A 15,119-nucleotide genomic window follows, 5' to 3' on the forward strand; every position below is an offset into this window, starting at 1 on the left:
GCATTGGCACCATGGCACAGATGCGCTGGCTACGAAAAGAGAGACCTTGATGTTTAATTCATTTTTTTCTTTGGCAAGAAAAAAATGGATTTACCATTCAGTCTACCATTAAAAAACATCTTAAACATCAGTTATTTGCAAGATTAAGCATCATCAAAGCTATCTTTTTCACAGTGGCGTACTTATGTTGACTTGGTTCAGTGAAAATAGACCTTCAATGGCAAACATTACCTGAAAAGATGACATTCGCAATCCGACTTTATCGACTTTGTGTCCTTAAAAGAAAGTAACGACAAACGGCTCATTTTGTTTGTGTTGTGAGTCAATGCTTTTTGTTAAATCCAAATCAAGGGGGCGGCTGGTTGCGGAGCAGCCAAGAGTTAAAAAGATGATGGAATACATTAAGTAATACAAAAACTGGAAATGAAGTTTTCATTGGTCGCTTGGATATGAAGTGTTTACATACACAAGAGAGAGGATGAATAGAGACATTCACATCTTATTAAAAAGTCCTTCACTCATTCCTTACTTGCTAATCACGATATTAGGATTTTTACTTATCATTATTGCTGTTGCACAATTAGAACATGCAGATCATCAACTGGGTTACCGTCAGTGATAAATATTGAACAATTTAATAAGTTCTAATAAGACATGTGTATTTTACTCAATTAATCCAAACAAAGCACTTTTTGTCGAACCTTCAACAGACAGATACTGGTCATGTGTTTCCGGCTTGTACTGCTCTCTTGTCATAGATAAACAGAGTTATAGTAGACTAGAGCAGGCTATAAATCGCATAAATGTGGCAGCCATGTTGACAGGGGCGACTTTTCCATCATAAGCAATGCATGTACATATGTGGCGGCCATGTTAGCAGGGATGATTGTCCTTTCAGATAATGGAACGCATGGACATTAGCTTAGCATCGCTGTAAGCACACAGATTAAAAGGAACATGTCAAATGGACTTATTCATAGCTATGGCAGATTTTACCTTGGCGCTAGTCATGTATGCGTCTCTTAAACATGCCATTGTTGGTACAGTACACAGTTAGTTTTTTGGAAAGACGTTATTTGTGGCATTTAAAACGGGGGTGAAAAGGAAGCGCTAACATCATGACTCATGAACGTGATTCCCCCCAAGCACCAACAAAGGCAAGGCATCTTAATTTATATAGCGCATTTCATACACAAGGTAACTCAATGTGCTTCACAAGTATAAATGACATTTAAAGGCAAATACATTGTAGAGATTAAAAAAAATAAATAAATTAAAAATTTGAGACAATCGAATACAACCCCTTCTTCCAATTAGTCTGTAGTCTTTAGAAAAGAACACCATCTCCACAAATTGTGAAGGAATCTCAATCAAGCGTACTTTTTCTTCCTCTGAAAAGTGTCGGGTGCACGTCGCAAACGATAAACAATTGTCTTCCCGTCTGAGGGACGGCGGGAATGTTGTATAAAAAGAATTTGCGGCAGATCTAGTTTCCCAGAAGAGAACACGTTGACTCCCAGGCCAATTTGCCCCCATAAAGCCTTCAGCAAGTAAAGTGCACAGGCCCCGCTGGCTCAACAGTACACTCTTAGTCGGCCTCATCCACCGTACTAAATCAGATTCCTCATGCAACTGGATCCAAACTCCTAATTGGCTTTACACATCAGTGTGGATTTGGGTAGGGATCGGCTGTTGGGGTGCGGGGGGCCCACAGACTCAACTACAGTGTCGTCTACACACAATGGACAGAAACAGCTGCTGGCCGCTCGGCCCAGCAGCGGGGATGTGCCGAGAAACCTGCAGCGCCGCTAGTCTGGGGGGACGGGATCAACATTTCAACATCTGCAATAGTTGTAATGCTCCTCCACTGGCAGATAACTGTGAGTGGCGAGGCATAGAGCATGATCCACCCCCAGCTCCAGTCCTGCCCCGGGGGGAGGAGAGGAGATGGAAAAGTCAAAGACGTGAAGGGGAAAAACCCTGGCAGATGCAGAAATGAAAACAATACATGGAGAAGGGAAAAGAGATGAAAGAAAAGGAGGGATGGGAGTGGTGGACTTGTTCACCTAAAAGGCAACTAACCAGAAGCCCTGAATCCAAATGAAGGCCAAGCACAGCTCAAACTGCAAAAGGATACATTTATTTATGACTTCAACTATCTTTCTTATATACATATACATACATATCTATCTATATCTATCTATCTATATCTATGTATAAATATATATAGATAGATAGATAGCTAGCTAGCTAGCTAGCTAGCTAGCTAGCTAGCTAGCTAGCTAGCTAGATAGATAGATAGATAGATAGATAGATAGATAGATAGATAGATAGATAGATAGATAGATAGATAGATAGATAGATAGATAGATAGATAGAGATATATACAGATATATAGATATATACAGATATATAGATATAGATATATAGATATAGATATATATATTCAGTGCCGGTTGGTCATTGTTCAGGAGCAGAACTGCTCTGGGGACAAAGGTGGCCCTCCTCCTTTGTGTTCTGCAGCGTGGGCATCGCAGCCGGCGACCTGATGGGAGCCACTCAAACACGGAGTGGAGTGAATGCGAGAGGTTGTGCAGAATACTGTGAGCAAAGCGGATGGTTTGTTGTTCGCTAAAAACAAGTTGGGTTCTAACAGGGTGGCCAATGGTTTTAGAGAAAACTTTGGTGATGGCGAATAGGAGTGTGCGGTCTTGCAGAGTGATGGAATAAAACCAGGAGATGAAGGAGAATGTTAAGACGCTCTCAATAAAAGCGTGATAGAAGGTAAGGAGAATGTCTTTGTTTACTCCAAAGGATGTAAGCTTCCTGAGCAGATATTGCCTCTGATGGCATTTCCTGATGATCTCCTCAATGTTAGAGGAAAATCTCCGGAGGCCATCAAAGATCCCCCCGAATGTTGGTAGTAACAGCCTCTGCCAGTTTTTATACTGGAGATAGACCGGCTTTTTCAGGGCCGATACCGATTATTGGTAGTCAAGGAGGCCGATAACTGATATTTGGAGCTGATATTCAGGAAAATATTGGCATCAAAATCTAAAGAAAATGTACTCTTAACTTTGTTTATTGAACAATGTTTCAGATTTTCGTAATGGTGATTTTTTTTTCTTTAAATCATTATTATAAGAAATTTTTGACAGTACACATGTTATCAAATTCTAACAAAAAGTTTAGGGAGCACCCAGGATTGTCAGCATGTCTTAAAAAGGATAAAGGAAAACTTAAACAATAGCTCCATGTAGTTTTCTACAGTAACTGAAAATTTCAAAACTTCAAAATGACAGAAAAGTTCAACTTTCACATATCTTTGTTTTGATTTTCACAATTTTGAATTGATTTATTATCGGCCCACAGAGTTTTAAAAAAGGCCGATATTCATCAAAAAGCCAAATATCGGTGCCGATAATCGGTCTTTCCCTAATATATACACATATATGTATACAGTATATACACATAGAGTATATACATATATATATATTTATATTAGAGGTGTGCATCTGTCCAACATAAAAACAATAGGACATATGATAAATGGGGTGCGACATGATTAAAGCACGGTTCCATTTTAAAGTAGAATGGTTCGATTCAGTGGCATTCCAATTTTATATGGCAGGGTTCAGTTTGAGATGGCGATGATGCAATGAGTTTCGAATAATAATTTAACATTTATATGAACTTGTTATATAAACCAATCAGTACAGTGAATGTGGCACTTCAAAGTTTTCTCTCTCCAATTCGATGTATATCTTGATAGATTTTAAAGTAGAACGATTGGGTTCAGGATTGGTTTTAACTCACATTAAGCACTTTGAGTTGCATTTTTTTTTGTACACTGAAATGTGCTACATAAATGGTTTGATTAATCATAAGGAAAACACGCAAACTTCACATTGGAAGGACGGAGCCAAGATTGAAATCCAGAAGATCTTGACTGATCTTGGCAAATGTACACTTTGCACACAATAAAGAGTCGAAAGTGGGATATATTCATCCTTTTGGTCACTTTATTAAATGTTATATTAAATACTTAACAAGAGAATAGCAGATTAGGTCATCATGGCAAATTGTGGTGTATTTTCTAACATAAAAACATTCTTAAGAGGGCAAAAAACGGTCTACACGTATATGAAATACACCTTGTGCAAACACAGGAGCCATGGAGAGACAACCGGCTTCTCTCGCCCCACAAACCCCCTCGTCAACGGCAATGCCAGTTTGGAGCAGAACGTGTCAAAGAACAAGCAGCACGTTGTCCGAAAAAGAGCCGCCAGGTGAAACTGAGGCGTCACAAAGCCAGCCTGAAGACACGCGCGCACACGCTCACTCACACACACGCAAACTTCCAAACTAGACTGGAGGGTCAGCTGGACCGGTTGTGCTTTGTGAGAGCCAGTCAGTCACCAGGCCACTGGGGGCATTGACCAACATGTGGAACATAAAATGACGAGGACGCACAGTGCTATGCTAGACATCACGCTAACAGTGAGAATGACAATGCAAAAAAAAAAAAAAAAATCAAATAAAAAATAAACAAATACAAAAAAAAAAAAAAAAATGGTCACAGGGACCAGCAGGCAGTTTTGAACAACACAAGCATTCCAATACCAGCTGTGTTAAGAGAAACATTTAAAGCCCAATAGGGAAAAAAGTTGGTTTTTCAGGCTCGTGTAAGGCCGCCACCATTTTTTTTTTTTTTTTTTTTTTAAACAGACACCATTTCATTTGATTGGTGGAGGAATCTACTGGTTGTCACCAACCACACTGGTCCCATTGGGGTTTTAAAAGTGTACCGGTATAAAAACGGTGTTTAAACATCAATGAAACCCTCTTTTAAGTGGGGGAAACAGTGCAACGCTTTCAAGCGCTGCCAAACAAACTATAACAGACTTGACTTTAAATACATGAAAATGAAGATATAGAACTTGAATAACATTAAGGCGGTATATACACTTTGTATTTCTGACGAGTTTCCCAAATAGACCCCTTCCAAACAGTCATTTTTACTTCGGGTTTAGCCGGAATCGCAACTCCAGCGGATAGCGGTCGAGCCTCCACCTTTGTCTCGGGCTCTCGTCTGACCCATAAAGATAGAGCGGCGCGGCTTGGGCTGGGCCCACTCGGTACCAGAGAGCTGGTGTGACCTACAGGCCCTTTGAGGGCCCGGGATTCTTGCCCATGGCGGCGTGGGGGTTCATTCCGTGCAGCTGCTGGTAAAGGCCCAGCAGGTCCATTTGGCTGAGCCGGTTTCCTCCCAGCATGCCGTTCTGCAGGGCCATGTTCAGGAGGCTGGTCTGGTTGGCCATGGCCAGCTGCTGCTCTTGGACCTTCCTGTTGTTTACCACCTTCTGGACGTACATCATCAGCTGACAAGAGAATAATATCAATATTAGTGATGGGGATTGAATAAATATGGGTAGTTTTGGAAAATGTGTATTTTTTCTGTCATGTGTCAACATTGCTTTTAGGTCACAGAAAAGCACTCACGATACCAATACTAAATATTCAAGTGTGACAGTCAGGTGCACCACCACATTTGAGCCCATTTTCTCAACAACCTTGCATTTTGCAAATCTGTAAATGCAATTTTCAGCTGTTTTGTTGTTCTTTTTAAAGCCAGTGGTCTGCAGTAAGGTTATTATAGTTAACAAAAAATAATGGAATTAACTCAAATCTTTTGTGGACTGATGTTGATTCCGATATTTGGCAGAAAACTGTTGCGTTGTCCTTTAGTATTTGTTCAACTTTACACCAGAGAAAAAAAATTGTAAATATCACTCAATTTTTAACATTTGTTTGAATGTAATTATCTTTGTGTTTAATGCGGGGGGGGGGGGGGAGACAAAAAAAAAGGTAAAAATCGGCCGATTTAAAAAGGGTTAATATTGGCCGATTAATCGGTCTGGCCCTTATGTGCGTTACTAAAACGGCATCAGTACGATGTTGTCAAAATGACACCATGGAAGCGGGACATCTTACCGTCTGCTGCATGGTGAGCGTTTCTCTGTAAACAGCTTCTCTGCGTTTGGCCTCCATTTCCACAGTGGCCATTCGGCCCATAGCCAAAGACTGGACCTGGTTCTCATGAAGAGTGGGGTTCTCTTGCCACTGTGGACGATGGAGAGGACAATTTACAGGTTGAGGTCAAAAACCATCCCCAACGTCAAAGTGCGGGTATCTAAAGCAAATGGAAAAAATGTCGGCACTTACAATTCGAGCGATAGTATCTTCTATTGAGTCTCGCTGTAAATTCTTCAATGCATTTGTTGCCTCCATGACCTTCAGTCGCCCTTGGTTGATAAGCTCCTGTCCGCAAACGAAGACGGAGGAACAGTTGAAACAAGGCCTTTATCTCATTAGCATCACGAGCAGTAGAGCAACCCCCCCCAGCCGCAGGACCGCTTCGAGTGTTGCATATCTGGGATTGTGCAAATAACATGGACTGAAATGATTAATGTCATCGAGCATTGTTTATAGCGACAAAACCACAGAGGATTATTGAGCTCTGAAGTTATTATGAGCTCATTCGGTTGTTACAGCCCACGAGATTTACTGTATCATCCACTCGCTGCACTTCCAGCAACAAGTCATTTAATTCACTGCACATTGTTGAAGTGTAACCGCTACGTGCCACAGAACATGAGGCAGTCGGCGGGTGCTTTTTTTTTTCTCTCTCTCTCTCTCTCTCTCTCTCTCTCTCTCTCGGAAACAACGCAAGATATCCTGAAAGTGATAGCTTGGACATTTGAACTATCAGAAAACATATTAATAAAATGGTATTATATAAAATCCACAACATTTACAACTGCCCCCTTGTCATTTGGTGTCATAGTTACACTTCTGATTGGCTGAAATGGCCCGACAAGAAGAAACTGTAGCGCAGCGGTTGCTGTGGCATGAAGCTAACAGCCCAAAAATGACTTTCGATGTCGGAGCAGTTTCTATATGGACAGTGTATAACAATCTAAATTCAAGATTCAATCATTCTATGAACACATTACCTCTAAAAACACGTTCACTTTCTAGTATCACCTTACACAATTAATACGGCACTCTTAAGCGTAGAACTCTTCCTTATTATTCACCATCATTATTATAAATTAAAAAAACAAAAAAAAAAAAAAAACATTTTTCAGACAACCATGGCAGGTTATTTAACCAATGAAAGTAGCAAATCAAACAGTATTTGAAGCCAGACAACCGGGATCAGACAGGATCGGACTAACAACTTTACAAACTGCAAGATACATTTCAGCCCATTTGTGTCAAACCTTTTCAGAATTATTTGTCACCCGGTAACGTTTGTAGCTCTTAGAAACATTCTTTGGTGGTTAAATTAACGGCCACAGTTGTCTGAAACAAATACCGTATAAAAACGTAATGGGTAAATATTGGACATAACCTCTCACGACATACCAAGAGAAACTGTGTCCAAACTTTTGACTGGTAGTGTACACAAGGACTGAGAGATTTCGAAAAAGAATCTTAAAATAATATTGCGATTTAATATGCTATCATAAAATACAAATATACTAATAAAGCCTACTTTTGTATCCTCCTTGTGTATATCCGAGCCATATATTCATGTCTGCTACTTTGTGAAAAACAAAAACTTACATTCAAACAATGTTAACATCGAAAGCATCAGATGATATATTTTGGTAGTTCATAGACGCTAGCATGTCCCCCCCCCCCCCCCCGTCTGTGACCACCGTGGCACAACGGCTCATAGCTGAAATATTACGGAGTTGATTTGTATGACTAAGAATCACAAAGTGCAGCATCCCCAACGGTTAATTGGTTTGGGAAGGCCTGGTCTAAAGGCTCAGCGCCGTGATTTCCGACAATCTTGCACGCGAGTACGCAAGTGTTTCCATGAAAACCACCAAATAATTGAACTGTTTTGATTCCACCTTCATGTAACAGGGACTACAAGAATCCTCACATGGGTGGAAGGAACTCCATGTGCCAAAGAGTTCACTTTAAGGAGGTGTTTGGAAGGAGACATGCGAGCTATACTGTGTTGATCACGTCATCAATGAGTGATCGTATCGCCCAGGAACTTTAGTTGTATATCGCACTATGATGGAAATAATTGAAACCAGCCTAAATATTTTTACCCATCTGCTCCGCTCACTGATCTTCGCCGCTACTTTAGTCAGATGTGCCAGCACGTATAAATATCCGCTGGCCCAGACATGAGACATTACGATGTGACAGGGGGGGTAGGGGGGGGGGGGGGGTTTGGGGCGGCCGAGGCGGGCTCGCCGGCTGCATGACTGTTGTCACAATTAGCGGCGGCGACTGAGGAATGTGGTGCGACATGCCGTGGGGAGAAAGGAGGAGGCCGGTGAGTGGGAGGCAGGAGTGGGGCATGTGGAGCTCATTACTTACCTCCAGCTGCTGGTTGGTCATGGTGGCCAAAGCCGCCATGTTGTAGTGGGAGAATATGGAGGAGGCGCCCATTTGGGGCTGTGCCTGGTAATTGGTCCTCATGGTCAGACCCTGAGAGAGCAAAGACGGCACGGTCCGTAACAAAAAAAAAAATAAAAAAAAATGGAGTGACACTGGTTCGCTTCAATATGACGGATGACTATTATCCTCTCTTTATTACTTGCGTGAAAAAAAAATTGACAACGTAAGTGTGTGTGAGGCATACAGTCGTGCTTCAGTGAAGGCCAGCAGGATACCAATGTCTGTGTGTAATTGAAACTCTGCTGCAGATGGTTTTCTTGCGCCCTGTAATCTGGCCATCCGGGGTGTGTGTGTGTGTGTGTGTTGGGGGTGGGAGGTTGAGTTGCGAGGGTTGTTATGGACCTGGTCAGAGACAGGTGTGCAAGCCTAAACACTACTAAACCATGCACACACACACACACACACACACACATGTCCATGCTTGCTGGGGCAACATTTTACATGACACAAACCTCCGAAAGCTTCAAACTAGCTTTGGGCATCAGATCACTTTCTCACGGTTTGATCTATTTTTTTTTTTCTTAGCTGCGCAGATGTAGGTTGTCTTAATGTCAGCTGTTTCTCCGATGAGAAAACTGTTAAAGGTCCTGTGAAGTGAATTGAGAGATTGGTTTCTAAAAACATTACACTCGAGCTGATCAAATAATTGATTTCAAATCGACATTGCAATGTAGAAGAATGCAATTTTCTTTTTTTAAATCACAAACGCTACATTTTGGGGGGATTAAAAAAAAAAAAATCGACTTCATTTCAGTCAGTCATTTAATTTATTGTTACCGTTGTTCTTCTTATTATTGTTGTTAATTTAGTTTTTGTTTGATGTTTACGCCCATAATTTGCACGACACACCACAAAGATGCAGAAGCGACTGAAAGACCGCCACTGGACCTCAGTGCCACCGTTTCCCCTGCGAGTTGGAAAACCCTGTGTTCTCCCGACAAGCTCAGGGAAAAGCCGCTTACGGCACACGGGGGGGGCAGAGGAGGGAGAGTGTGTTGGAAAAATAATCATTAGAGTGAATTAGAATCTAGGATTACATGAGGAGAGGGGAGACCTACTCCCGCTCGCTTGCACGATCAACCCTTCGCACACACACACATCTTCCAAATAAACACACTAATTGCCCTTTGATTCGACCTACAAAAAGACGGGACGGGGAGGAACAGGGGAGGAGGTGCAAGGACCGGCCACAGAAGGATAACGTGAACACGAGACAAGCCTCTTGTGGATGGACGCGGGCGTTGGCGCGTCATTTCGGAAAAGGCTTGAAAACATTCAGCTAAGGTGTCCCCCAACATGGCACTAAATTCAACCAAACGCTACTCATGCGTGCCGCATTCATTCCTTTCTGTGTGATGGGAGAACGACCGAAGATGTTAGGCTGCCTTCAATAGCGCGCCGGTGACTTGTACCAACTGCAGCTGATTGGAAATACATAGACCCTTGACAAATCCATAAGACAAGGCTACTTTGGACGACAGGTGAATGTTCTTAAACATATGATGCAGTGCACGTCACACCTTACCTTCTTCTCTGCTTCGTATTCAGCCCAGGCTGCTTTGCGATCCTCCTCGCTCAGGGCCTCCTCCTCCTTGTGGTCCAACAGGGAGTCGTGCTCATGATAGCACACAATCTGGTCCTTGTGGGTCTGCAGCAGCTCAGCCAGGAAGAGGTCCTACAGCGGCAAGTGTCAAAGGGGAGGACTTTGAAGTCATCATTACGTGCGCTGAGCACCCCAGTAATTAAAGGTCCAGTCGCTAGAAAGTTATGGATGATGCTATTCTACTCCAGTTCTGGAGATGGAGGTATCAACTGAGTGAGCCTTGGACCTATTTGGATCTACACGGGAATTTTTATGATCATCCATATCCATAGATACAAACGCAGGCAAAAAAAACAATCTCCTGCTTCGTGTTTTACGGAAGTAAACAATGTGATTTGTTGGCAGAGGTTAAAGGACTTCAGTTTCCATGACAACACTATTATTTAGCACAATACTTGAGTCAAATTAGGCAAGCAGCGCCAGACTCCTCTCCGACAAACATGGTCCAAATTACTCTTTGCTTTGCCGTGGCTTAGCTTTACATTAAAGTGGAATTTTGGAAAGTGGAGACGTCATACGACGGCTGCATCATTAACCTCCTTAGCCAGTTCACACAGGGGTTCCATCATGACCACCCCCCCCCCCATCCTCCCCATTGTCCAGCTACCTCTAAACTCTGACAATGAGTGTGAAGTCTGCAAAGCAAATTAATCATAGATGTCACTGGCGCAACGCAAGCGGGAATACAAAACAGACACACAGTAGGATGAAAGGAGACAGTGATTGCAAATCTGTACAGAATAAGGGAGAAAATAAACAGTGGGCCAGAGACGGTGAAACTGGATCTCTCAAATTAAGAGATGTAAGACAAGCAGACAAGCTTGTATACACACAGAATTCACGTGGTAAAACTACTCGGGCCACCAACCCGGGCAGACGAAGGCCTTGCCGGAGTAGCTAGCTTGAACGAGCGGCGTTTTTCGACATTTTCAAGGTAAATGGTCACCAGTGCTGGAGTTCAAATGACAATACAGATGCTCACCCTGGAACCAAGTGCACGCTGGTATTTCCCCTCCAGCGCCGGCTCTAGGGTGGTCCGGTCCGTCTCTTTCGCGCAAATGTGACCCGCTACTAATGATGGTCAGTAACCTGAGCCGGCCTACTGGCATTCTGATGGACCTGCATGGTAAAGCCTATCGCTTTACTGCAGGAGAGTTGGAAAAGTGAGAGCCGCTGGGTGTGCAGATGCTCGGACCGAAATGATGTAAGTGAACCCACTCAATGAGCATATGGGGCGTATGAGTGGGTACTTCTACGGGGTGGAACCTGGGATGGAGTTGTGGCGTCTGAAAATGTATATTTAAGGTTTGAGGTGACGGTCCAGAGAAATCTTCATATCTTAACCCATTAAAGCCCGAAGCCCCTCGTGAGACATGTCTCTAAAACCTACGGTCGTCTTTGGGGTCACCCTTGAAAAGCTGACATTTTCGCCACCTACAAAATCATATTTCAGCCCCTGTAGCGGATAGAAACAAAATTCCAAAAGAATTTGAGAGCTTAGACGAGTGGCTTTCACACAGGCATGAGTTTAGTGATATTTATGTTTCAATTGAAGATGCAAGTGAAGCACTATTTTTAATAAAAAAAATTTTAAAAAACGAGTAGTTGATTACCATGCTGTGTTGTCTTACAAAGACGTGGAAATCGTAAAATCGTGAAATCTTAACCGTGCATCACGTTTGGATGGTTTCACGGCTTTAAAGTCCGCGAGCGTGTCGTCGATATCACTGCCGTGACTTATCACTGCCGCGATCGACTGTGTGCCACCATTACTCCTCGAAAACATTCCGGATATGCTCTGACAACTCACGACACCGTCGCATGTGTATTGTGATGCATTTCATTGGCCAAGAGTGAGAGACTGAGAATTGGACTAAAAAAAGAAAATGACGTATACGCTCTCCCGGCTTTAAAGGCAAAAACACACAACAGCGCTCCCAGATTTAGTGGTAGAAAGGCGGTTATGCGCTCCTGTCCTTAATGGGTTAAATAAAACCCCAAACAAGACAGATACCGACCATAAAATTCATCAGCGTGTGCAACCTTTTAAAGAATCGAAGCTTTGTTTATATGCATGCTACGAAAATGTCTTACACGCCAGCATTGAAATGATGTAAAGCAGTTTTCGAACGCAGCGGCCTGCGCATGGAGAGATGAAAGATGAAGTGGACATAAACGAGCCTCATTTGGACTTTACTGGCAGAGGGCATCCATGCGTACTTTACCAATAGACTGCAATTAAACACCTGTCGGCATGAATAGCTTTAGATTCCAGGAAGGCAAGATTGCTGGCTTTGTTATGAGATACCTTCTGAAGTTGAGAACAAGTACCTTATTTCCAGCAGCTAAACTGTTATTCATTGCGATTTTAAGCTAGTCACTTCAGTGACATGTACTTTGACTGCCATGACAATAAACCTCATATAACATGCCATTTTCTACCTATCTATAACGGGTAGATGAAAAGTAAAGCACTTGGAACACACAAACAAAGTTGCAGACTACATACAGTACATCGTCTAAACCGGAACAAATAATTGAACCTACATCTCAAACACCACACAAAAACCAGCGTCGTGCACGGTCAGTATATTTCACGAGACGTCAGTATACAAGGTCTCCGTCGTGGCCGCTCACTATAATATCACTTAAGCATGCTGAAGTCTCCATCAATAAAAGAATGTACACCGCTGTGCTGTGTGCTGACAACTCCAACACATCATTTAAATTTCCACCATTTTCTTTTGGAAAGTCGTAATAAATCAAATGTCGATTGCCATCCCCAAATGAATTGTTTGACCTTTTCCACTATAGTTTAAGAGAGTTTGATGCGGCGGCTTTAAACGCGCAGGTGTGTTCGCAACAGGGGGTCGAAGGCAAGATCCCAAAAGCAGGAATGCAAGAGGCAGAGATATTTGTAATAGCTAAACACAGCCAGTCAAAACTCCCGCACCCACAGCTGCATACGAGTTAAACACACACGCACAACGCTAGCAGACAGTGCTAAACAAGTTTCTCGGCAGAAACGCACTTAAAACTTGGAGCTGTGCCTGACAGGAGGAGGCCAAGACCGCCCTGAGGACTACACGATCTGCACCACAAACGCATGCCAAAGTTGTTTTTGTGGCAATGAGGCAATTAAAAAGAGAAAATCACCTGCTCGACAAACCTTTAATTATAATCTATATTGGGGACACAATTCAGGAGACGCAAAGAAATATCAGTCAACACAAATGTAGCCCATCTTTTAAAACGCTAATAGATCTGGGGCCAATTCATAAAGCTTGAACTTGATGCGGTTTTATGGAAGCTTGGCTCACTCAGCTCTCCACGGACTTTTCTGCACACCATTTTGACCTTGGAGGAAAATACCATGACGTTTTTTTGTTATGGCTATGGTGCTCCAATGTTTAAGACAGCTGCGCGTACCAATGTCTGCGTTTTTGGATACCTTTGGTTATCTGGGGTTGTATTTCACGTTTTTCACATTGGAAGCAATTGAGCTATCACAACCTAAGGTGAAACAACTCTTAACAAAGATTGATGATGGAAATACTTTAGCGTGATCTCTGCAGACTTTTGGCGGTGCTAGCGCTGGCTTCCCTGTAGAGACAATCTGGAATAAGTAGAGTTTCGCATTTGGCTACCTGCAGTCAGCCACGGTGCGATTCGACCCAACCAGGCTTTGAGAGAAATGCTCGTCGCAAATTTCATCTACAACCTACCTGCATACTGCAACTTTCTCATCGATGGGCACGATGACTTGCGATTACGTGACATCGTTAAGCGCGTTTTTCAAAGCACGGCAGAAAGTCAAAGGTGGGGCACAATACAATCCTGACGCCAACTTGTTGGTACAATTAATATTGATTAATTGTGGCTTCAGCCATATTGCACCGAGCAGCCAGGACGGCGCTGAGTCACAAGTTTCATTCTTGTTAGTATGTTGTCCTCACACTCGCCCTCTTCGACATTAACAACAGTACCCAGAAAGCACAAAAGGTAAAACACACTTGTGGCGCTGATCCTTTTACACTCATTAATCCATCGATTGCCAAACAATGTGCCGTGAGAGATTATCAGGTGTGCCGCGGAAAATTATCCAATGGATATTGTACACATTGGAAACCAGCGGAGCTGTATAAAGTGTGTGTACAGCAAGCTGGGCTGGCTGACCGTTCTGCAAGTGGATGCTTGCTCCATGTTAGAGCGTGATGAGCAGGAAATAGGATGTGTCTGGAAGGCTGGGTGGGAAGTCAAACCCTCATGTCTGGGACCCACAACCTTCTTTGTCATTAAGGGGAAGCACGCCTGCCTCTTTTGTCTTCAATTAGTTTCTCTGAAGAGCACATAGACATCTTTAAAAGAAGGGTTTAAATAATGACCCTTCATCAGGCAGGGGGAGTCCAAGGGGAGGATAAGAAAAACAACTTTACTGGGCTCGCTTTGAACATGCAGCGGTAGAGAGGTGAGTCAGCATAACAGATGGCTGCGAAGATCATGGCGACAAGATGGCGTAGCTTAATGAAGAATGGGGCACATAATAGACGAGGCTCGGGGAAGTGAGAGCTAAAGACATAAGATCAGATGAGCAAATTGATGAAAAGGGCAACAGTCAGAGCGATCGGCGAGCACATTATTTGTAATAAAGTGTTGACGTCGCTCGAGTTTGCAGAGTGAAGATTCTAATGCCGTGACTTGACTTACTCCCCTGTCTGTGCAGAAGGCAGTTGGCTGAAAGCAAAGAGTCTTTCTGACTCATCTTCACATGAATCCAGACAGAATTCCTTCCATCTAACTCCCAGCTCTGTTGCCATCATCATCATCATCATCATCATCATCATCATCATCAGCAGCAGCAAGTTGCCCCAAACCGGCAGCTTGTCAATGACTTCAACGTCGGCCTGAATAATGTGTAAAATAAATGCTGATATTTTACTACATGTCATACACGTCTAAAGGAACGTGGCTCACCAAACACATCCGTACGATTCAAAACTTCAAACGTGACTGACTCTACAGTTGG

The 15,119-nt window shown here is 42.9% G+C and overlaps 1 protein-coding gene across 5 annotated transcripts in view; it reads right to left on the reverse strand.

Annotated features, from left to right (window-relative positions):
• Window positions 1-4,004: 4,004 nt before the first annotated feature.
• The window catches only part of atrx (ATRX chromatin remodeler), a 35,588-nt gene continuing 24,473 nt past the window's right edge, over window positions 4,005-15,119 (reverse strand). For all 5 annotated transcript variants that reach the window (XM_086017861.1, XM_086017860.1, XM_086017858.1 and 2 more), the window contains 5 exons: window positions 10,016-10,165; window positions 8,410-8,520; window positions 6,226-6,321; window positions 5,995-6,123; window positions 4,005-5,381 (listed from right to left, as the gene is read on the reverse strand). In XM_086017861.1, the coding sequence (XP_085873987.1) occupies window positions 5,160-5,381; window positions 5,995-6,123; window positions 6,226-6,321; window positions 8,410-8,520; window positions 10,016-10,165 (708 nt within the window). In that variant the 3' untranslated portion in view covers window positions 4,005-5,159. The remainder of the gene's footprint in view (window positions 5,382-5,994; window positions 6,124-6,225; window positions 6,322-8,409; window positions 8,521-10,015; window positions 10,166-15,119) is intronic.

The sequence above is a fragment of the Filicampus tigris genome, chromosome 2, assembly GCF_054856515.1.
Source record: "Filicampus tigris isolate MCC_2025a chromosome 2, RoL_Ftig_1.0, whole genome shotgun sequence".
NCBI lineage: Eukaryota > Metazoa > Chordata > Actinopteri > Syngnathiformes > Syngnathidae > Filicampus > Filicampus tigris.